At 37.1% G+C, this 23,742-nt stretch overlaps 1 protein-coding gene across 1 annotated transcript in view; it reads left to right on the plus strand.

The window, feature by feature from the left end:
• trabd2b (TraB domain containing 2B) overlaps nucleotides 1–23,742 on the plus strand; it is a 104,422-nt gene that overhangs the window by 49,429 nt on the left and 31,251 nt on the right. Inside the window, exons 3-4 of the mRNA XM_038306568.1 lie at nucleotides 6,109–6,255; nucleotides 14,652–14,826. Of these exons, the coding sequence (XP_038162496.1) occupies nucleotides 6,109–6,255; nucleotides 14,652–14,826 (322 nt within the window). The remainder of the gene's footprint in view (nucleotides 1–6,108; nucleotides 6,256–14,651; nucleotides 14,827–23,742) is intronic.

Genomic DNA, 23,742 nt, shown 5'->3' on the forward strand with positions numbered 1-23,742 from the left:
CTTCAATTTGTACGTGGCAATTATTTGGAAATTGAATGAGAGCGGTGTCCTTCAGCTAAGAACGAAATCTAATATTTTGATAAGACTGGAGTCATGGATGTCTAATCATCTGCTAATGTGTATGATGTAAAATAAGATGATGTGGCAGACTAGAGATGTATAAAATGCCTTTTTAACTGTTAATTGGGGCCACTTCCTGAGAGGTGAGCCCTGAGGTGAGCAGCTGCCTTCTGTACATTCTAAGCAATTTCTCTGATCTGAGTAAGATTACAATTTCTATCAGGCTATTTAATACATATAAGTTATGAAGTGTTATGTAAAGAGTTTGTGCCGAGTGATCTCTTTTCAGGGAAAAGAAACGGAAAAATAGAGCATCAGGGTGCATACACGGAGCCTATCTTAAACAGTATCATCCTTCCTTTCCTGCATTGTAATTTGCTTAAATAATGCTTCCTTTCCTTGTAATTCACCTTATTAGTTCATATTTAGTATAAACACTGAAACTTTTAACAATTCTATGCAAATGTGTTGCAAAAGCAAGATTTGAATGTACCTTGAGGTGCATTGTTGTGGTATATATAAAATGCTGAAAGACTTAATAGAGCTCTCTACTTTCTGGATTTTATTCGTCTCCCCCTCTGCCCAGCTCTGTCTTTGTTTTCTTTCCAGCACTCAATAATGAATTTCTGGAGTGCTGTGTTCTGATTGCAGGTTCCAAAACCATCCCTGTATTCTTTTGCAGTCTGATTTGGTTCTTATAAACCACTTTATTTAACTACAATCAGAGTTTCTCACGCATGAGACAAAATTTAAGAAATGAAAAATTAGAGAGAAGAAAAAAGTGGTAGTTGTGAGACTGTAAAAGTTGATTTTTGTTGCTCTGATTAGGCCTGTTGGCAAAAGAGTCTGTGTCAGTTCAGCATGGGAAAACCCAAACTGCCAGCACACATGCCCATGTTCAAATGCATGGATATATTACACACACAGTAGTAGTAGAATTACGTATTTGCACTCTCCCCTTTTAATGCCTCCTTCTTTCTTCTTTGCCTTCAATTTCGGTGACTGATGTCCTCCCTCATTCAGGCTAGCACAAACTTTGTCACCATAGTTATAGCAGCATAGATGTTCTTTTCCCAGGAGACAGACAATATTGAAATAGCAGCTCCCTTGACGACACAGTGCTCTCATGTCTGTCGTGTCTTAGGAGAATTTACAATGTAAGAGGTACTACTAAAACTGTCATGGTCGCAATAATCATGGCATGTGTATCCGATTTGCTAGCTCCTGACCATGAGGCTGTCCTAATCCAGTGGTTCCTCTTAAAAAAACTGAAGACATTAATTTAAATTTAGCATCAGCAGTAGATACCTCGGGACCGACATAACTCTTATGGACCCTCAATAGTTGTACCATTTATAGGTTTGGCATCTTTCTGTCAAATACAAAAGTGGAAACAGAAACTAAAATGCTGTACATTTTATATCTAAAACCAGTTTCTAGATTAAAACTGTAAAACTGTAAAAATCTAAGTGGGGGAAACCAAAAGCAAAATATTCATTCTGAGATTATATGCCGCTTGTAGGGTAACTTTTGTTATACTGTGCAATGCAGATATACCTTAACATTTTCACGAATTTTTATGTTAAAATTAGAACTCTTTTATAACTTATTATATATATTTTTAGATAGCCCAACAAAAGTATCCCATAGTTGAGAAGTGGAGGCAGTGCTTTGTAAAACAATTTCTACAAGGGTCACAGATAGTTCTTTAATATTTGTTTCAACCAGCTTTACACAGCATAAGACTGCATTTTATTTCCAAGCTTCTTTATGCACAATAGCTCAAACTTAGTTGACTTGGATAGAGTGCATTTGTGATTAGCATTTTTTTTTTACATTTTCTATAGAGCTTTATTTGGACTCTAGCTAATAAAGTCAAAATAATCTTCTAGTAGTTATTTGGGTCATTCTTAGATATGAATTTAATTGGCTTTATGTTTAGGGCTGTTGTAATCTTGGAAATTAAGCTCTCCCACGTGTGTTAGAGGAAGTGTCCTGGGTGTTTTTCATCCCCCTGCTCTGACAAAGCTGATCTTTCTTAGCTTGTAAGGAACCCACTAATGGCCCATTAGTTTAACCCTCTTGTGTAGAACCACAGAACCACACCTAAAAAACGCAGGACACTGGCTCCTGAGTTCTCATTTTGGACCTCACTGCTCTTACAGGTTTTGGGAATTAAACCTCAATCAAAGTTTTGTCATGATTTGTGTGTAAACAACTTCCAACCAGCTCTCTTAATTCACTCGTAGCTGTGGAAGGCGTCTTGATTGAAGGTGAGGGCTATTTCAAAGAGGACCTTCCCTTTTGGAATTAATTACATTTTTTCTTATACCTAACTTGAAATTTTCTGTCAGCGTGATGAAGATGCAGCAAACCAGTGGAACTTACATTTGGAGGAACGCATTTCCTCTGCCATTACTTCGCAGTTGTACCCACTGTCAAATTCCAGCAAGCCTGCACTGATGCTGACTTGCTATTTAAGGGCTGAAGAGTCCACTCGCCCTACCCACTATGTGGTTTGGGATGGCACTTAAATTTGGCAGACCCTCCGCGGGAATGCACAGAGGGTTAGTGCTCAGAGTTAGTGCTCAGGGTCAGTGCTGAGGGGCCGGTTTGGGATTGGGCTCTAGCTTTTTTGTCCCTTCTGATGACAATCATCCCACAGCATAAAGGTGCCTGCTGCATGTTTACAGGAGGGCGATAGGGGTGAAGTGCATGGTTTCCAAAAACCATTAAATTGATTTTGTCTTATCTACAGTGGGCGCTGGTTGGAAATGGACACTTCACTCACGCTCCGCGTGTTTCACGTATTGTGTGAAAAACATGTGACTACTATAGCCACTAGGTGGCAGTCTGACTCCATTTCGGCGTCCCATGAGTCAGAATTACATAGGTCGAGTAGCAGACTGGAAGGGGTGTCATGGGTTGCGAGTTTATAGCGCAGAGGTTAAGCTGAGTGGTCTGTAATTATACAGCCTTCTTTCACATATCGGCACTGTCCCCTACAGGATGGAATTTTGTGAAGTTGAAAAGTGCTCTGTGAATTAATCTCTGAGGTTTGATAGAGCAGCTGTATTTATAGCATATTTAAACTCGCAAACATGGGTATATTAAGGTGATTTCTTGGGGCATTTTTTTGCACTGTGTTTAATTTATTTTTATTTAAGTAAAAGGTGAAGAATGTAAATCATAATTTTTTTGTTTGTGTTCATAGTAACAATAAAAATAATGGACAATTTTCTTGTGCTTTTAAGTATTTACAGTTTTAAATAATACACACTGAATTTTTCCCCTTAAAACATTATATAGTTTTGGAAACTTTATGTGTTTTACACTGTTGTTGTTGCTTGAGGAAAAGACATAGGGTGAAATAGGTCTGGAAATAATGGGATGAACAAAAGCAGAGTTCTGGCAGTATTGGAGAAATAAAAAGAGGAGCATATCTTCTTTGGGAAGAGAAAGGAGGTCATTCAGCAGTTGCCTTTTTGTGGAATATAGAAAGAAAAAAGATTAACAAAAACAAGAAGCGTGCAGAACTGGTTAAAAAAAACACAATGATCTCAGATGGAGAGATGGATGAGTCACAAGGTAAAGCTTAGTACTTGGTTCCTGTTGTCCTAATGGAAAGGTTATCCTGAGTTTAAACATGCAATGTGCAAAGTATTGGCATTTATAATTGGGGAAACATTATTGCATGAGTTATAACCTGTCAGCCAGGTGTGCAGCTGTATCAGCTGTTAAGCTGTTCCCTATTCAACTAGTTCAGATACTGATACTGATTTTCTTTCAGTCAATTTTTTAGTGCAGGATAACTTTTATAATACGTACATTTGGTTCAGTTTGATTTTGTATTGAGTGAAGTTCTTTATTCTAATCAGGTCATACAAGGCTATTATAGTGGAAGTAACAAAATACACATCTGCTTAAACTCAATATGGAGGAAAAAAATAAAATCTTCATCTGATACACCTCTGGTTTGCATAAAACAGTTTTTCTATGACTGACAGCTTGGCCTTGGTTGCAAGGTCTGTCAGAAGAGGTCGGGCTGAAGAGAGTTTAAGCTAGGACGCTTGCCCCTTGTGTCTTAGACAACTGTGGAAGTTTTTTATTTTTTGGCAGCTGGAAAGTATAAATCCTTTCTTAAAAGGATTCACTTCTAGTTTTAATGGGTGGGATAAAGTAACGGCAAACTGGTACTGGTGGACACAGAAAGGGGATTTTAATTTAAAGGTGTAAATATATAGGATAAAATAAGTATATGTATATATATTCTTTTCTTCCTTCAGGAACCCAATAAAGTTGCTCTGAGTTGGAAAGTTGAAGAAAAGTTACATGCAATTTATTTAAATAATTTGAGAAATAAAAATCTAGAAGATGTACAGTAACATATAGAATGCCAGTCTTCCCCATCTTTTTCTTAGACTTCTGGAGGTAAGACCCAATGTTTTTGGACTGAATTAAAGGTAAAGTGATAGATGGTCTTTTTCCAGGTGGATCATCAAAATAAGTGGTCCTCCTAATTGTCAATCATTCTAGGGATATATTTACGTAAGGCCATCCTACGTGGTCGTCCCCATTTTCACTTACTGGTGTTGAGTCTGACACAGTGGAGAAATTGCAAATCTTTTTTCTGAAAGTAAGGCTGTATGAACGATTGAAACAGCAGCTTTAAAGCAGAGCGTGCACGAGGAGAAATGGGCTCATGCATGCTCTTGCACATGTTTAATAGACGTTCTCTATTTATCTGGAGCGGGTACAGGGTTGTGCATGTGCATTTCTTTTTAAAGTGGAGAGGGCGGGTCTTTTCAAAAATCCATGAAGATCCTCCACAGTACTTTTAACTGAAGCTTTTAAACACTCTTCATTTGGTCCAAAATGTATTGCTCCAGTTTTGTTTTGATTCAGCTGAAAAAAAAGAAACATCCCTTGATTTCTTGTATGCATTTTACCGGCACTTTGATGGTGTTATGGTCACGCGGTAACATCATAATGAACAGCTGTGTGTTGTCTGCATAGTTATAGTAACTTATAGCAGAAGCATGTAGATACAGTATTGAATAGGAGGGATTTTAAGAAAGACACTTAGGAAATGCCATATAAGATTTTCTTGGTCTCTGATGTAAAGTTACCTTTTGACACATAAAATGCCCTGTCCATCAAGTAGAATTTAAACAAAGCCATTGCTGTCCCAGAAAGACTGACCCAGTTTTCCAGGTGCTGTAATAAAATGAAGCTTGCTCTGCTCTTAACTGAAATACTCTGGGGACACCGCTTCAAGTTTGAATTTTAGACATTATGATGGAGGTTGGAGAGAGTAACACCGCATTAGCTACAGAAGTTTAATATATGTATGGCAAATTTCACAACCATGAAGAGATTAAAGCAGGTTTTATTCCTCAAATATTGTCACAGTCTTTTTAAAATATTTATCAAATAATAATAAATACACTTACGGTAAATTATATATAATCCCTCTAATGAATTCTATGCAAATCTTCAATACGTTCTATAAGCTTTCAACTTTCTTAATTTTTAGAACATAAAAAAAAATATATTTTTTGTGTAGTAGGCAAAACCTCAGGGTGTAAACAATTAAAAGATAAATCTATTGTTAATCTGTTGAAATGTTACAATAGTAACATTATGTTTTTCTTTAGCAGAAAAAGGGGAAGACTTGGATAAGAAAATACCCAGCCTTATCTTAAGCACTATGCCAATTCTGGAATTTTTATGTTCTATTCAAATGTTTGTTTTATTTTAGTCATAATTAGAAAAATCTTTATAAACCACTTATCCTTTCCACTTCACAAATATATGCTTGTAATGGTTTAGTATATTAAATCAAAATAGCATATAATGCAGTTTGTGTATTTAGAGTGGCAAAATGTGAAAGGGTTTAAGCTGTATGAATAACTTTGTACAATACTGTAGAACCAAGGTTATATCGATTCTAAAATCATGTTTCATTATGTTTTTGATTAAATCCTAAGACTTAAAGACACCTAAATCTGTAAATGAAGAAAGATCATTTGGTCTTTTTGTTTCCAGGTTTTGTTTGCATTGAACCAGACACTGCTGCAGCATGAAGGTGTCCGAGCAGGCAGCCTTCAAGGATCCTACACCACAGAAGATCTCATCACACACTACAACTGTGGGGATCTCAACTCTATAATTTTTAACCATGACACCTCTCAGGTTTGTTTCATCACTCTGTAGCTAAATGATCACAATAAAGGATGGTGTGCTGCTTGTTCTTAGATTCAGTTGTTTTGCAGAGCAACTTAAATCAGTTAAATCCTCTGGGTTTAACTTTTTAAGCTTTGCTACAGAATATATAATAAAACTCCTGTTTAACACAAAAAAGATTATTTATTTTGACAGTATACAGAAAATCTGTTGCCTCATATTATCACTTACTGTAAGTTGTCCAACAACAATATGCTCCAAAAAAACATTTACTCGAAAATAAAAAGTAATGTCAGTTTGAATTTCTTGCCATGAGATTCTGCTAGATTAAAAAGTACTTAAGTGGTAGGACTGAAATGGCGGGTTGACCTGATAACAATTCCTACGGACCCAAAGAAGACTCCACCATAATATATACCATCAGCAAACTTATGCATTAGCTTAATTTTCTGCAGATGCTTGGCAAAACTAATTAAGTTTCATGCTCTGATGCAGTGTTTTCACCATGATAAACAGCATCAAGAATTTTGTTGAAATGTTACATGTCGATGTTTGTCAGCCTGTAAGGGCTTCAATATCAGAAGCCTATTGAGAGAAAAACATGCCATTTATTCATTATTACATGCTTGGGATGATTATTTGTTTTTTATTTTCCTAGCAGAAAATAAACTCTGTAACCTGCATAGACTGGTTTTGTCAGTAGCTTCAATGTAACAATACTTCCTGCTAGATTTAACAGTTATAAATTCAAGTTTTGGATGAATTCTAATTTTCTAATTTGTATATGAATACTTGATGGAATGCTAGATTAAGGTAAAAAAAAAAGTCCTATATGTACTGTACTGGTTCTTGTTATTATTTAAAGTTCAGACAATCATACATGACATATGTGGTTTGCTTAAAGCCGGGCATACACTTTTTTTCCCAGTCATGCGGGAGTTTTTCGATCGGGACGACTTTCAGCCTGATCGTGCCTCCTGTGTTGTATAGTGTACAGTGGGTAACGAGGGACGATCAGCCTGTCACGACCACCTCCAGATCAGGAATTGTAAGATCAGGAGAAAATCAAACATGTTTGAAATTATGTCAGCCGTTGTGGGCAAATCGGTCAGTGCGCATGCACAAAGAAGGAGTCTTCTTCTTCCTCTTCTTCTCAGATGAAAACACAAAAGCATGGTGGGGGTATGAGTGAAATGAAGTTCTTACTGTAAAATTGACAGACGTAGTAGCAACCCAGTCTCATGGGAAAATGTACCCCCACTACGTTGGTCCACACTGCAAAACGTAGTGGAGGTACATTAATGGCCATTTTTTTGTGGTACTGTTACGTTTCTTCTGCCTATACGATTTCTATTGTTTTACGTCCTAGTCACGTGACTTTCAAGATTCCGGCTGGGAGAAGAAAAAAATATATATAGATGACCGACATTCGCTCATTTTTTTGTGGAAAGATTAATAACTTGAGTTTGTTTTTGCATTAAAATGAGTTTTGATTACATTTCTAGTGAGAAATGTATAGTTTGTTGCCAGAATATTTACTCAGGGAATGTACATATTCACTTGTTTGTTCGTTTCTTGCAAAGATTTTTCAAGAAACGTTTTGGTATAAACATGGCTGAGATTTCTTTAACTTTTAGTGGGAAAATCAATAATTTCAATCAGTTTCTGCATTTAAATGGGTTTTGATTACATTTATAGCGAGAAGTGTAGGGTTTATTTACATAATATTTACTTAGTGAACATACATAATCACCCGCTTGCTAGTTTTTGCTACGGGTTTTCGGATCTCGACAGGATTATGTGAAATTGCAACGTTTTGGCTGCTACCCATCGCCTAGCATTTAGTAGCCGCCCCTATTCAACATTGAATTCTTTGTGATTTAACTTCATCTGACGGATCAAACCCCCCCCACTGCTTGCGTTGCGTCTGAGGTAGATTTTCAGATCAATGCATTATGTCGTGGCATACGGGAGAAACTAATTAAACTAGTTAAAAAAAGGATCATGGGTTAAGATCGGATGTGTTTTATTTGGAAATCTACCGGATCCTTTGTGCATTTAACTTCCTGTTTGGTGCGATCTCATTGATGGATTTTGACCAGATTTTGACCAAAGAGGAACTCAAAAAAAACAAAACAATTTAAATACACAACCAGCATATCTGGAATCAGTAACAGAGAGCGACTGGGACCAGAAGTTTATTAATTTCTCCCCATTGATTTCCATTCAAAATGTTTTCGCTCCCACCGGGCTCTAGGGAAGGGGTGTGCATACCGCCACCTACTGTTCATGAGTGTGTAGCAACATTGTTTTACATCTATTAAATTCTATTTTTTAGTTTTTTATTCTGAAGATAAATAAATAATGCTTTCCTTAATCTATAAATATCTTTTATATTTCCTTTATTTCCCAATAATCCTTTAAGACTCCATTCTTGGCCTGTCCTTTCAACTCTTTTCAATTTCTTCCTTTCAGGTCCAGATGTTTTAAAGTTCATCAATACGTGTTCTACATTTTCTATCTCTCCACATCCTTCACATTTATCATTATTTTTCCTCCCTAATAAGTATAAATTGTCATTTAAATAAGTATGACCTACTCTTAATCTGATCATTATTATTTCTTCCCTTCGGTTTCTCTCATTAATATTTCTATTTAATACTGACTTTTGTACTTTATATAACCTTCTTCCTTTTTTATCTTCATTCCACCTTTTTTTGCCATTTTTCAATTTCTTTCCTCTTAATAAATGATTTTCCTTCCCCTTTCCCAAACAGGCATGACACAAATATCAAATAGACTAGAGTGTATGAGGACCAGCTTTTACACGTGACAAGCACCAGGCTTTCTCTGCATATGCATTAAAGCATTGAAACCCAAAATCTGTCATAACGGACTCCAGCTTACCTCAGCACTTTCTGTGCTATAGTTACATAATAATCACCTCAGACATCATGCTTGCACATCAGTTCCAAAACAATGCAAACAACCATTTTAATCTTACTCAACCTTGAGCTACTTGATGGTCTGACACTTTAACTCTGAATGTAAATGCAAACTTTATTCTCTAACCTATTTTCCTTACGTTAACCCCTATCAAAGGGCTATTTGGTCCATAAAAGATAGATGTAAAAGCTAGACATCCACATACTAGAGCCTTGTTGCTTTTAACAAAAAGCCCCTCTTATAGTGCCGCATAGTCAATCTCCCTTGTTGACCCTAAAATTGTATTAAACAACCACACACCTTGCTACCTCTATGCAAAAGTTTACATTAGAGACTCTTAATCATTCACCAAGAAAGACACAAAAACATGGTAAAGACATACACTATATTGCCAAAAGTATTTGCTCACCTGCCTTGACTCACATATGAGCTTAAGTGACATCCCGTTCCTAATCCATAGGGTTCAATATGACGTCGGTCCACCCTTTGCAGCTAGAACAGCTTCAACTCTTCTGGGAAGGCTGTCCACAAGGTTTAGGAGTGTGTTTATGGGAATTTTTGACCATTCTTCCAGAAGCGCATTTGTGAGGTCGCACACTGATGTTGGACGAGAAGGCCTGGCTCTCAGTCTCCGCTCTAATTCATCCCAAAGGTGTTCTATCGGGTTGAGGTCAGGACTCTGTGCAGGCCAGTCAAGTTCATCCACACCAGACTCTGTCATCCATGTCTTTATGGACCTTGCTTTGTGCACTGGTGCACAGTCATGTTGGAAGAGGAAGGGGCCAGCTCCAAACTGTTCCCACAAAGTTGGGAGCATGGAATTGTCCAAAATGTCTTGGTATGCTGAAGCATTCAGAGTTCCTTTCCTTGGAACTAAGGGGCCAAGCCCAGCTCCTGAAAAACAACCCCACACCATAATCCCCCCTTCACCAAACTTTACACTTGGCACAATGCAGTCAGACAAGTACCGTTCTCCTGGCAACCGCCAAACCCAGACCCGTCCATCAGATTGCCAGATGGAGAAGCGCGATTCGTCACTCCAGAGAACGCGTCTCCACTGCTCTAGAGTCCAGTGGCGGCGTGCTTTACACCACCGCATCCGACGCTTTGCATTGCACTTGGTGATGTATGGCTTGGATGCAGCTGCTCGACCATGGAAACCCATTCCATGAAGCTCTCTGCGCACTGTTCTTGAGCTAATCTGAAGGCCACATGAAGTTTGGAGGTCTGTAGTGATTGACTCTGCAGAAAGTTGGCGACCTCTTCGCACTATGCGCTTCAGCATCCGCTGACCCCGCTCCGTCAGTTTACGTGGCCTACCACTTCGTGGCTGAGTTGCTGTCGTTCCCAAACACTTCCATTTTCTTATAATACAGCTGACAGTTGACTGTGGAATATTTAGGAGCAAGGAAATTTCACGACTGGATTTGTTGCACAGGTGGCATCCTATCACAGTTCCACGCTGGAATTCACTGAGCTCCTGAGAGCGACCCATTCTTTCACAAATGTTTGTAAAAACAGTCTGCATGCCTAGGTGCTTGAATTTATACACCTGTGGCCATGGAAGTGATTGGAACACCTGATTCCAATAATTTGGATGGGTGAGCAAATACTTTTGGCAATATAGTGTATATACTTTTTCCCCTGCTCTCCTGCTCATGTTATTCTCATCATTTTCTTTAGCTAGGAGACCACTGGGGACTAGTTAGCTTTTATTTTCACCTGGAGTAATGCCTTTAGCTGTATCTATAAATTTTCTATATCAAAGCACGTTGCCCCTGCCCCTCCTGCTATAATAAAATGAATGAAAGTTTCTGAACACAAGGATAATTTACTATGTAGCCCACTTTTGCAGCATGGTGATCTTCATCAGGACCAGGCCTCTGGACTTAAAATGCAGTTTTTAAAAGAGCCCAAATTCCCCTGAGAACTAAATTGGTCTTCAAAATTCAGTTTCTTTATAAGCTGATGCTTAACTGCATCACTGGTTGGAATCATTTTAAAGCCAAACCTGTTGATATTCAGACAGGAAATCAAATAAAGACTTAATAAATAGAATTGTCTTAGTACCTTAAAGTACTTGCAGTCATCTCCCCCTGCAGACTGTTCCCTAAGTATGGTGACACTTTTACTATAGCATTTTTTCCCATGTTTGTGTCCGTTGAGCTTCTCCCTTAATCAAGGGACACCACAGGAAATCATTATGAGTTGCTTGTCAAACTTGCCACCTTCCACAAAGAGGATTCAAACACAGGTTCCCCTGCATTGCAGTTGGAACTCAAATCACTATACCATGGAGATATAATCTCCACTAATATTTGTCACACTAGAGAATGACAGCTTTGTATCAACATTTTTTATTCCCAAACTTGGACTCTTATAGAGTGGTTTGCAATTTTACCAGTAGATTATAAATATAATGAATTACTAGAGCTAAAAGTTATAGTTAATTAATTGGTCATTCAAATCAAGTATAGTACCAATCAATTATTATTAGAATCTGCTTACTCACCAAGGTTCTTCAGTTTTTTTTTTTCCAAGATTGGACTCTTTGATCTGCTATTAAAATCCATTTGTCTTTCATCAATATAGCATTTAAGAAACAGAGACAATTCCATTTGGTTGGTGATTAATAACTGTGTTTATAACCATAGTCCTAAAGTGTTAACCAAATGAGGATGGATCTTGCACTGAGTGATAATTCATTCTCTGTTAAAATAATGAGTGACAACCACAGGTTAAAATATCTGTATCTTTTTTACCCAATAATCCTTATTACAGTATTATTATATCTAATATCCAAGAAAGCACTACACACTACTGAAAATGAGCACAAGGTCAAATAAAAAAAAATAAAAAAAAAGCTAAGAAACCCAAATTACTACTGAAGCTTTGCATTATTGTTGGTAAAGAGTAGTGACATTTCTTTTGTTTTGCTGCTAAGTCTTTTTCAAACAATTGATTTTAGTTTTTCCCCTTCCCTCTAAGAAAGAGTTGACACATTTTATGATATTTTTCTGAAGAAACTTTCCATTTTCTCAGACAGACAGCATAGTTGTAGAGGCTTGCCATTCTACACAATGGCCTATGTGTTATTCTGAGGTGTATAAGAGGTTTTCAAAAAAATCTACTTCAATTTTTTTAGCCAAGTGAAGTAAAGTGGCCAACAACAACAACTTATTGTGTACAAAAAAGGAATAGTACACCCAAAACACGATTAGCCTTCATTTTCTACTCAACCCCATGCTGAACAACACCCTGGAGTACTTTTTTGATATCTCAAATGCATCTGGAGATCTGGGAGGCTTCTTGCTGTCTGCTGACATTCAAATAATGGAGGTGCCCAGCACCCGAGGCAGAAAGGTCCATAAAAGTCCACAAAAAACGTTTCAATATTCCTCCATACTGCTCGTCCAATGTAATCCAAGTGTCCTGAGTGGGTAGCATCCAGAATTTACTCGAAACGAAGTCATTTAGAATGTTTTTAGAGCATAAACAGTAGTGTATAGGATTTCCTGAAAGCGTGCACCTGCGCGTTCATGACGCTATTTGTTTGCTAATTTGTTTTTGGTTTGAGTATCTTATACTCCTTTTTGCAAAACGAATAACCAAACATGTACATTTTACAAATAGATAAAACTGTCCAGCCTTGATCTGAAACAGATTCTTGTAAAAAAAAAAAAAAAAAAAAAATAAAAAAAAATAAAAAACAGATTTGGAGGATTGCAGAATCTGGCTTTGGCTTAATGCTCAGATACCTTGTTATAATTTATCCTTTCATTTATTTAGACACCTTACTATGGTGTCTATATCCACAATTTACATCTGTTCTGTCAACCTGTATCTCACTTGTAGACAGCAAAGCCATGTATGTCCTGCATGTGTGTTCTTGTCACACTCTAATAGAATCCAGATAAACACATCTGTTCGACATGGGAAACAAACAACCATTCTGCTGCCAATCTTCCATTTCTTTCACACCAGCACAGAGAACTGCAGGGTGGGTTATCTCATGTGAAATCTTGATCCCTATTCACACTTGTTATTTGTATTGTTCTCTAGGCATTTATTCAAAGAGGTGAGTACAGTCAATGCTATCCATGAACACATTGGAAATGCAGTAAGACAGTCTCTTAATCAGAAGCAATTAAGAGACTTATCAACATATGTTTGACCGAATTGTTTTAGCAGCTCGTGCTGCTAAAGCGTTTAGGTTTGTAGCATGGAATATATACTTACCAATTACATTTACTGTACTCATTGTCTTCAACTTAATAGAGACTGGGCCGGGGGGTCAGAGGTCTCAGCTTAGACTCCTGTCCTGGGCTATCCCTTGGGCATCCTCCCACGGGACGTGCCTGAAAAATCTTGCGTGAGAGGCTTTTCAAACACTTGGCATTTGAAAAAGATGTTTAAGCCACCTCTGTTGGATCCTCTCGATATGGGGGCAAAGTGCCTCTAAGAGCCTCTCCCACTCCTTACTCTATCTCTAAGGACGTGCCCATCTACCATGCGGAGAAAGCTACTAATGTCAGCTGGGTGTATCCGGAATCTTGTTTGTTTCGGTCACGATCCAGATTTAATGACCATAGGTGAAGATAGGAACGTAAATCGATCAGTAAATCGAGAGCTTTGCCTTTTTGCTCAGTTCTCTCTTCGCCACAATAGACCAATGCAGCATCTGCATTACAGTGGAAACCAAACTGATCTGTCTATCAATTTTCACTGCATTCTGCCCTCAGTCGTGAACAGGACCCCAAGTTCCTTCAGCTACTTCACAGGAACTCTCTTCAGAACGAATTAAATGTGAGGTTCTTTATGATATGCAATCTATGCTATAAAGCTTTCAGACAGTTTTCCACTAAATGCACAAGGGGGTCCAATCCACTGCTAGCCTGGTCTATATAATAAGTAGCCATTGAGCCTGCATGTACCCATTTGTCTGACAAACACAAATGCAACTTATAACAACACATTTGTAGTGATTTTTTAGACTGGCCAAGGTCTATGAATATAGATGCATTGTCATTTATGACTAGCTATCTAGGAGTTATTAAAGAAAAAAATAGAAACACATTGGTGATTGACTCATTGACTCAAATGAAATCCCTCCCACTAAGCATGCTTGTAGCAACAGTGGAGGGGAAAAACTCCCTTTTAACAGGAAGAAACCTCCAGCAGAACCAGGCTCAGTGTGAGCGGCCATCTGCCGAAACCGACTGGGGTTCAAGGAGAACCAAATGCAAAACATATTATGTGTTCCATTTGTATATTTCTGGTTAGTGTTTTAAACAAGATGCCATGAGAAGTGCATGGGGCTTTATTCTTTATGAGGAAGAAGCAGTACCTTGTGTTGGCTCGAAATGGGATTGCATTCACGTTTAAGTTTAGTATTCTTTATTTAGAATCTTTAAAAATAGCAACTTTTTATTTTCTGATAACCCCTCTCTCTCTTTCAGCTGCCTCACTTCATCAACAGCTCTCTGCCAGTACATGAACGTATGACTGCCATGCAGATTGACAGCTACTTCCGCCAAGAGCTCATCTACAAACGCAACGAGCGAATGGCTCAACGTGTCTCTGCTCTGCTGCAGAGGGATCCCAGCCAGACTTTCTTCTTCGCTTTTGGTGCAGGTTTGTCGTCCTTGTACAGAATCGCAGGTCTGCATTCATGAGTACTGTCATGGATGTGTTACTGCTTTTTGCCGACCTCATGCTCCTCTTGCTCTTAATTCATAATCTGTCATTACACCAAAAATGTCTGGTTGTCTTTGCATTAAGTGAAGTATTTCCAAGTACATTGTTTTTTACTTAAAGAGTGTGTTTGTATCATATTGCTGAGAATGGAGATCAGGTTTTCTTTGGTTTGGGGCAGTGTTTCTGACAGTGTTGATGTCTGTTCATGATTATCAAACTTGCCAATATTTGTGATTTAAAGTAGAACTAGAGAAAATACAGTGTTCAAGTTGGCCCCAGATCTTTGACTCAGATCTTTAACTCATGTTCATAATTGCAATAGTACACAGACACACACTTGCACAGAAGTCTAGGCTACTGCCAGCTGAAGAAACCATGAGCTTCTTTGTTTCAGTTAGCATTCCTGGCTAATGCTGCTAATGTTTCCTGAATGACGTAGTGTGCTCAGAGAAAAATGTGTGTTTATGTGTATCCATGTAAATAAGCACAGTCAAACAGGTGGTGTGTCTGTTTACTGTACAACTGTGTTTCTCTGTTTTTAAATTTGCTAAGTCGTGGCACTCCCTCTGGACTGCGTATGTGTCTGTGTACCAGCATGTGAGTGCATGCAAGTGTGTATCACAGTGTATGATTAACACAGAATACCTGGTTCCCTCCTTTAGGCTTTCTGTCTCCTAGTTCTTTTTGTAATTTTTGGACAGGGTGTCTGCTTCAATATCGAGCTGCAAAGTGTGCATCTGCACAGACATTCTTTAAGATTGCAAGTGATTAATAAGTGTGTGCTTCCAGTGTAAAGGGGTGGTTGGATGAGAGTAATATCACATTATTACACAAATATGAATTATGGTTTGCAATAAATGTTAAACAAATTCATATGTTACACACCATTTTTCTGAAACAGAAAAATGTCAACAGGTAGATAGGAGACAGCATCGATTTAGGACCACAATTCATCTACAAGGGGAAGTTGGAAAAAGTTTGGATTTGTTATGTTTTGCAGGTTGTTGGGAGGAACTGTTTGAATTGAAGGCAGTAAAATGGTTTTGTTACAATGTGACAAAATATTTGTCTCAGGGTGTCTGCATCAGTTATTAAGTTGAAATTTTTTCATTATTTCTTTTTACACATAAAGTTACTGTAAACATGCATTATAAATAACGATAATTATTTTTCTTGTCATGATTTTTATTTTAATCAGAATTACCTTCAACTCCATGGCTTAGAACTTAGTCTTACCTTTATGGACACTCCGGTAGAGTACCTACCGGTAGAACAGGAAATTTGCTCATTTAAATAGGGCAAAAACCGCACCTGTTTGTACACCCTATGTTTCACCCATGCAATGTTTGTAGATCACCCACGACATGACCACTGTGCGATTTTCTGGGCGATTTTCCAGTCGTGCGCCAATGTTTCGATCAGGCCGACTTTCAGCTTGATCGTACGCCGCGAGATCAGCCTCTCACGATCACCTCCCGATCAGGAATTGTGATGGGCAAATCGCTCTGGGCACATGCACAAAGAAGGATTCTTCTTTTTATTCCTCCTCTCAGATGTAAACACAGAAGAGTGGCAGGGATGCAATGAGTGAAATGCAGTTCTGTCTGTAAAATTGACAGACCGTAGTAGCCACATTTGCTCAGTTTTTTTTCCAAATACGTCATCGCCTTTACTTTTTAGGGCTTTCAGCACAAAAATGCTCAAATTGCCAAGGAGCACGTTTCACTCTGGATAGAAAAGTCAGAGCAGCGCCATCTTACTGCGGAGCTGAGTCCGACGTGCTTTTTACTCGTACAGTGTGAGCAGGTAGATCGCACCAAAGCGTCGAGCCGAACTTAAGTCGTGAGCTGTGAGCTCACACTGTACGACTAAACTCTGCAGTTAGTCATACAGTGTGAGCAGTAGCTGCGTGTAATGATTGAAAAACATCGCACTGTGTACGCCCGGCTTTATTGCATGTTCATTGTTTTTCTTTGCTCATGCAAATTATTCCTCCTCTTCAGGATTCTTTGATATTCATGCCTTAGGTCTTTAAAGTGTGAATTAATTAATTTCACCATTTCCAATTACGATCCTGATTTTTGCATAATGCATCTTTTGAATTTGCTTGGTAGATTTCAGGTAAAATTTTTCTTCTTCAGCAGAGCAGCAGTGAGTTCTGGAAGTTTTCCACCATTTCCATTTCAAGACAGGAGAACTTCATTGTGTCATACCACATGCTTTAGAGGTGAACATGTGTCGGGTCACCTGCAAGGTTCCAGTCACTACACTTGACTGGGCTGACAGCTGGTGTGAAGTGATTGGAACCATTACATGGCACACAGCCTGCTAAGTGAGCTCACACACGCGTGCTTACACACATGCAAACACAAAGTTTTACATTCAGAGAATAGTATAGTGCTAGATGCACACATGAGAGCATAGATGCAGAACCAGTCACTAACACTCATGTAACAGCATGCAATTTGCGTTTGATTTAAAACAGCCAGGGCTAATTAGGAGCCAGGTACCAAGGTATATTTCTTTAAAAACTAATAAATTTAAATTGGAAACATACTTATTTATTATTACTTGTATATTGTAATTTTACAGATATTCAAAGATAGGCCCTGTCACCTAAAACCTATGTATGCCAGCAGAAATTAAGGGTCTTATATTTTTCAAGACTTTCAAGGTCACCTATAGGCATATATATATATATATATATATATATATATATATATATATATATATATATATATATATATATATATATATATATATATATATGATGAAATAATGCCTCTAGCCCTACAGAGTTTTAATTTATGATGTATTATTTTTTGGGGTTTTTTTTCAACGTAGAAGAAAAAGCACCTGCCTTCAAAGTGATTCCCCCACCCCCATTTCATACCTGATGCCACTTCTTAAACTTAAACTCTTAAAGTCCATTACCTTTTAACACATTTTTCTGACTTGATATTAGCTTAAAACAGCCACTTTGTCTTAACTTTGAGCCAGATTAATCGCCATCTGCTTCACATCAACCACCCTGATTGGAGAAAGTGGGTGTTTGTTTTCAGTGCAGGTGCAGCACAGTCAATGGGAGATTCTTTATGAAGTGAGCAGCTATATATAGACATGCCCCATCTGCTCATTTTCACAGGTCTGGGAGGGACTGCTGCTCAGAAAGCAGAAATCAAGGATTACTCAAATATCCATGAATCAAGTAAAATACAGCTTTGTGCATGATTGTGATGAAGCTATAACATTATTATAACGTTCATAACTCAAAGAAGTTGATCTTGCATTATGAAGGCCCTTTAAAGCTAAAGGCAAATAAAAACCTACATTTTACATGACCACATTTTATTGCTAAAAAGAACCAAAACATTGTCTTTAAACTAGTTTCAAGTGTTTACAAAAACAGATAAAAACAACTTTAAAGGTTTCAAGACCATTTTATTCGCCTTTTGCATCAATAAAGTATTTGAAATTAAATTTTAATAGTTTTGAATAATTAAAATCCCTTTGAAATCTCTGGTATTTAAAAAGCACTGCCTTTCTTTCATGTCTCTTTTCGCATTTCAGATTGCTGACACAAATCTTTATAAGTCCTGTAAATGTCCCTATATGTCCCAGTTTCCGACTGGCCATAGCAAGCAGTGAAATTTATGATACAGGGATGCTGGTTTGCATTATATGAATACACATACAAAGCCTTTCTAGAAATCTGGATCCCAGATTATTCCAAAATAAATTGAGCAGAGATGGGTTACAGGCATTTTCAGGTGATCTTAGAAAATGGTGATCATATAAAACCCAGTTTTTATGCTAAAATCTCAGCTTCCCTTAGACTATTTGTGTTTTTACCGTAGAAAATAAAGTTATAGGGCTATGTCATTGTGGATTATAAGATACCCATGACATGAATTATGTGACGTTTCTAGTCTCAATACAATTCTTCATGAAGACTTCTAAGTTAGTTACTTTGCCTTTATTGCTGTATTTCTAGGTTACCTTCACACTAAGGGTCAATCAACAAGCATTTGCTCTAAACAGCTGACTCTAAGGATCAACAGACAAAACCACAAATGTTAGAAAAGGCAAATGTTGTGTTAGTTCATATGAAAATTAACTAGCTCACATTCATAGTTCACATTTTCAAAAAATTAACTAAATTCACAAACCTGTAAATGAATTTGTTCAAGTTCAATGAGTAAATTAAGGCACAATCCTAGAAAATAGAACCTCATATTCCGCCCTTTAAATGTGTCATAATATACAGAAAGAAATGGAAAATACTGGATGCAATCAATGTATACTGTATGTGCAGTAAAGCCTTTATTTAGCCAAATTACACAGAACTTCAAAAACATACAGGTACGATGTGTCGCTTTACTGTAACTTCAAGGTGGACATGGCCGATGTACAAACTTGTTTATTTTGGTGCACCTGCCTCATTGTTAGACGAGTGGAAATTAATAAAAACCTGATCAAATGCAGATTTATATCAAATAAATGGCCAATTTAAAACAAATATAAAATATATTGGCAATCCGATACCTCTGGTTGATGCTAGTTTTTTTGTTTTTTTTCTTATAGCCGTCGGCCAATATGAGCATATATTCAAAGGTTCTGCCTTTTGATGACATAAAATACATGTAGTGCCATTCACTCCTTTGCTGTCTATTGTTAATATTTTGTTTGATTTTTTACTTGTTTTTTTTTTTTTGTTTAGATTGAGATTTGTGTCTTTTAATTTTGTGTCATTTTAATATTGTAAATAAAAACCTTCGTAACTGTTGATCTGTTATTAATTTAAATGAATATGAGTTTTATACAGAAACTTGACTGTAATCATCCAGACTGTAATATTTCTGGTAAAACTTGATGATAAAGTTCAAAGTTTAACAGAACACTTTCTGATAAGCTAGTTTAAAGAAAGGAAAATAACGTTCTTTTTTCAAAAAGATAACAAATTTTGTAAAAGTGCAGGAGCAAAATTAGCAGTTATCGAGTTAATGCTAATAAGAGCAATGTGCAACAGTGTATGATTAATGTAGAAACTCTGCCTTTGTCCTTTGGGCTTTTATGCTCCTGAAGCTTTTTGTGTTTTTTGGACTGGACTGCTGTTATTTTATCCAGCTGCTAATGTTGAGTTCTGATTCAACTCCGCACTCTTTTAACTGTGGTGGTGAAATAATGTTTTAGTAATGTTTATGGCATTAAATTCCCACATTTACTAGCAGAATGCCAGTAAATGTGGGGCTTTATCATGCATGGTAACAAAAATGTGAAACTTTGTTTTTGCAAAAAGAAGAGTTGGTTAAGGGATGGAACTTATTACCACAATAATTAAAATCTAAGCAACTTTTAATAAGGCATAATATTTCTTTGTAGGATTGAACTCCCCTATTGGTGCACTTAAACTTGGGCAAGTCACAGAGTGCAATGAATTGTGATGCATAGGAGCTGAACCAAAACACAAGACTGTAAATGCAGCTTTGTGGTTTTGTAAATTAATACATTTACAAAAACCTTAATGTAAGCACAAAGAGATCAGTAACAGTAACAGTGGAAATTACAGAGCTTATATACTGATGCTTAACTGGAGAAACTAAAGCACACCGGCAGAGCTAATTGGGGGATTAGTTGCAGCTGAGGCAGGCTTAACTTTTATACAGATTAACTTAGGGAAAATGTACTATAGAAATAATTCTTAGAGCAAAATAATAAACTAGGAAACTGAAAACAAATCCTGAAGTTATAAAGAAGATAAGGTATAAAATTGTTTATTTGACCCACAGTGAATTCAACGGTACTAGACAGAAGACAAGAAGACAGAACATAAAATAATATGAAAAAAATAAATTCAAAAGTTTGGCCATACAGCAGAAAGTTTCTTAAAGACTCCATTATTTTTTGTGTCAACAAGTTAATGTCCAAACTAAGTGGAAAAACCAAAGCCTGAAGGTCAATATTTATGAATCACTTTAATAAATGAGTAAAACTATTATATGTTAATATATTAATAGTGATATTTTAGGTCAACTATTTCAGAGAAAGAAAAAACAAACAAAGATTTTGTCAAAATGTATACTTACATTATATTTATTATTTTTGAATTATTAATATAGTTTCTATACCTAGCTCCTGTTCTTTAACCTTTCATGGGATCCACAGTAAGAACTCTATCATGGATAAAAAAAGGGGTCCAGACTACTGTGCCAATTTGTGACAGCCTTTAGCCTTCTGGACTTCATTAATCAATAGAAAAATACATGGATAATGCAAGTCAAATATGGTACTACAGCTTTCTAAAAAATGTGTGTAAAAGTGAAAGTCACAAAAGTGAATGGCTAAAACTATCCGTAGCAAAAAGGAAAACAGATCAAGGTGCATAAATGTGAATGTTTCACACCACACATAAGAAGAAATAATGTACTTATGCTAATTGCTCAATGGTGTTCTGTGCTTATACGTTTTATTAGCTACCTATGCTATAAGGAACTATGATAGCAAGCATAAAGGCTCCTTTTCCTTCCTTATTTTTTACTGCCTTTACTATTTGGACAGCACTTATGGGGAACGCTGATGCACATCCATTTTGGCTGAATGGTCCTTACTTTTCCAATTTAGATGCAGCCTTGGTCTCCTTTTTGGCTCAAAGCACTCTTTGCTCAAGAAAAGGTTGTTGAAACCGACTGCAGTCAGTGCTTTAGAAGAAGGAGGGGCTCACAGTGGCACCCACTGCTTTCTGGATCTATTGGTATTTCCATGTGTTGTCAACAAAGTCTGAAATGCATAGAATAATGTTGCTATATTTTCCACAAGCTGCTTGTATGAGAGAAGTCACTAGATGATTTAAAAAGTTGTTAAATATTGCAACAGTTATGGGCTGCATCTTTCAAAGGATCCACTGTACCTAAAAAAAGAATGAAAGATCAGAAATGATCCACTGTGAATTGAAACAGTCCAGCCTTAAGTAGGTAGTAGTTGTAGTGGTTGGAACATTTTCTGTTTCTGGTGTAAAGTTACCTACTGACACAAAAAACAATCCATGTCCTCCTAAGTGCTGGTTGTAAAAAAAAGTAGCCCCCTAAATTTGCATTTCTTTTGCTGTTTGGCTACTAGTAACCAGGTCTTGCTTTCTGCTAATCAGTAGTGTTCTCTAGAGTAGCATGTTGTTTTTCTAAAGTATTACAGATCACTTAATTGCGTCATATCCAGCAGAATATATCTCACAATCTACCCTTTCAATTTATATTCAACTTAAGTACAAATGTGCATTTCTTATATTAACAAAACTTTAAATATTCTAAAAAATAAACTAAAAATTTATTTAAAATATAACTTTGATTCTCAAAGCATATCTACTGAAATTAAATATATAAGCTTTTGTAAGTCAGCAACAGATAGGTTGCATTTTAATGTTGTAATTATTTATTTCTCCTTTCATAAACTGAAATATTGTACATGTAGTTCAGTTTCTTCTGTCAAAATTCAGATTCTGATTGATTTTTTTCACTTCCTTTAACTGATTGGGGAAAAAATATGAAACATCCTGCGGCGTCACTGATGTCTCTTGAATGAGCCAAAAATAAGGCATGAAAAATAATCAATTCCAAGATGAACATATTACCATGCATCATAAGAAGAGTAAATCTGTGTGGGGTTTTATCTGAATGATGGATAAATAAACGGAGGAAGTCATAGATAGAGTGCATTGGTAACAAGAGTAACAAATATAGCTTGCTGAGTTGCACTAAGGTAGGAGGATTAATGAGGTGGCTTTGTTTCTAACAACGCTAACTGGCACCTCTGAAGGATTTCATCATTCATGACTGGAAGCTCTTCATTACATATGAAAGTTAGCATGATTTTTTTTAATTAATACTTAGCGTCCTAGTGGGGTGTAACTTTGTGATGAAAGTTGGTGGGGATGAAAAGGGTGGTATCTGACAGTGATGGGACTAACGTCGTTGAAAGTAACGGCGTTACTAACGCCGTTACCTTTTTTTAGTAACGAGTAATCTAACTAATTACTTTGACTGTAACTATAACGCAGTTACCATTGCTAACACCCCGTTACTGCGCGTTACTCAGGTCGCACAATGAACCTTTTTTCATGATAGGACTCGTGCGCACCTTGTCATGAGAGAGGGGAGGATGAGATTGGCTGATGTATAGTAAGATTCCGTCTGTCAGTTGGGTAGGTGGATGTTTCCGCTGTATCTATAACAACCCAAACACACAGGATTTCAGACATACAGTACCCAGTTATTAATTTCATACACTCACCGGATCTGACCGCCCTGTTAAAAAACTGCACACCCATAAGTAGAGGTAATGCAGCCTGATGATATTTACACCGCATCAGATTCCACCCATGTTAAGCAGGGGGAACGCTGTCTGACGGGGTTTATACGCCCGTCAGATAGCGTTCCCCCCTGGTGTCATTTACGTTGAGTTGCAATAAATGCAAAACTCTCTGCAGGTCCTTGTCTTTGTCGTCCACTCTATTCAGCTGGCTTTTGAAACACACGGCAAGAAGGTGGGGGCCGGATGGTGAGGGATACTGGTGTCTGATGGACATATAGTTACTCAACCCGAATGCTTTCATTAGGGATTTGTAGTTTCCAAAAATGAATTAAAACATATATTTATTTAATGCTTTCCTATTGGTAGGAACACGATTACCTCAATAGACTAATATTTATGTTTATAGGTAGTTAAAAAGATGCCTTTTAGTATATTATTTATAAAGGACTCAAAAACATTAATGTATAAAAAAATTGATGAATAACAGCCGATTCTGATGCCGACAAATTAATGTATGTACGCAAGTTTGATACTTTCTATGCATCCAGA

Source organism: Cyprinodon tularosa, unplaced genomic scaffold (genome assembly GCF_016077235.1).
Source record: "Cyprinodon tularosa strain WSP-4 unplaced genomic scaffold, ASM1607723v1 ctg585, whole genome shotgun sequence".
Taxonomy (NCBI): Eukaryota; Metazoa; Chordata; class Actinopteri; order Cyprinodontiformes; family Cyprinodontidae; genus Cyprinodon; species Cyprinodon tularosa.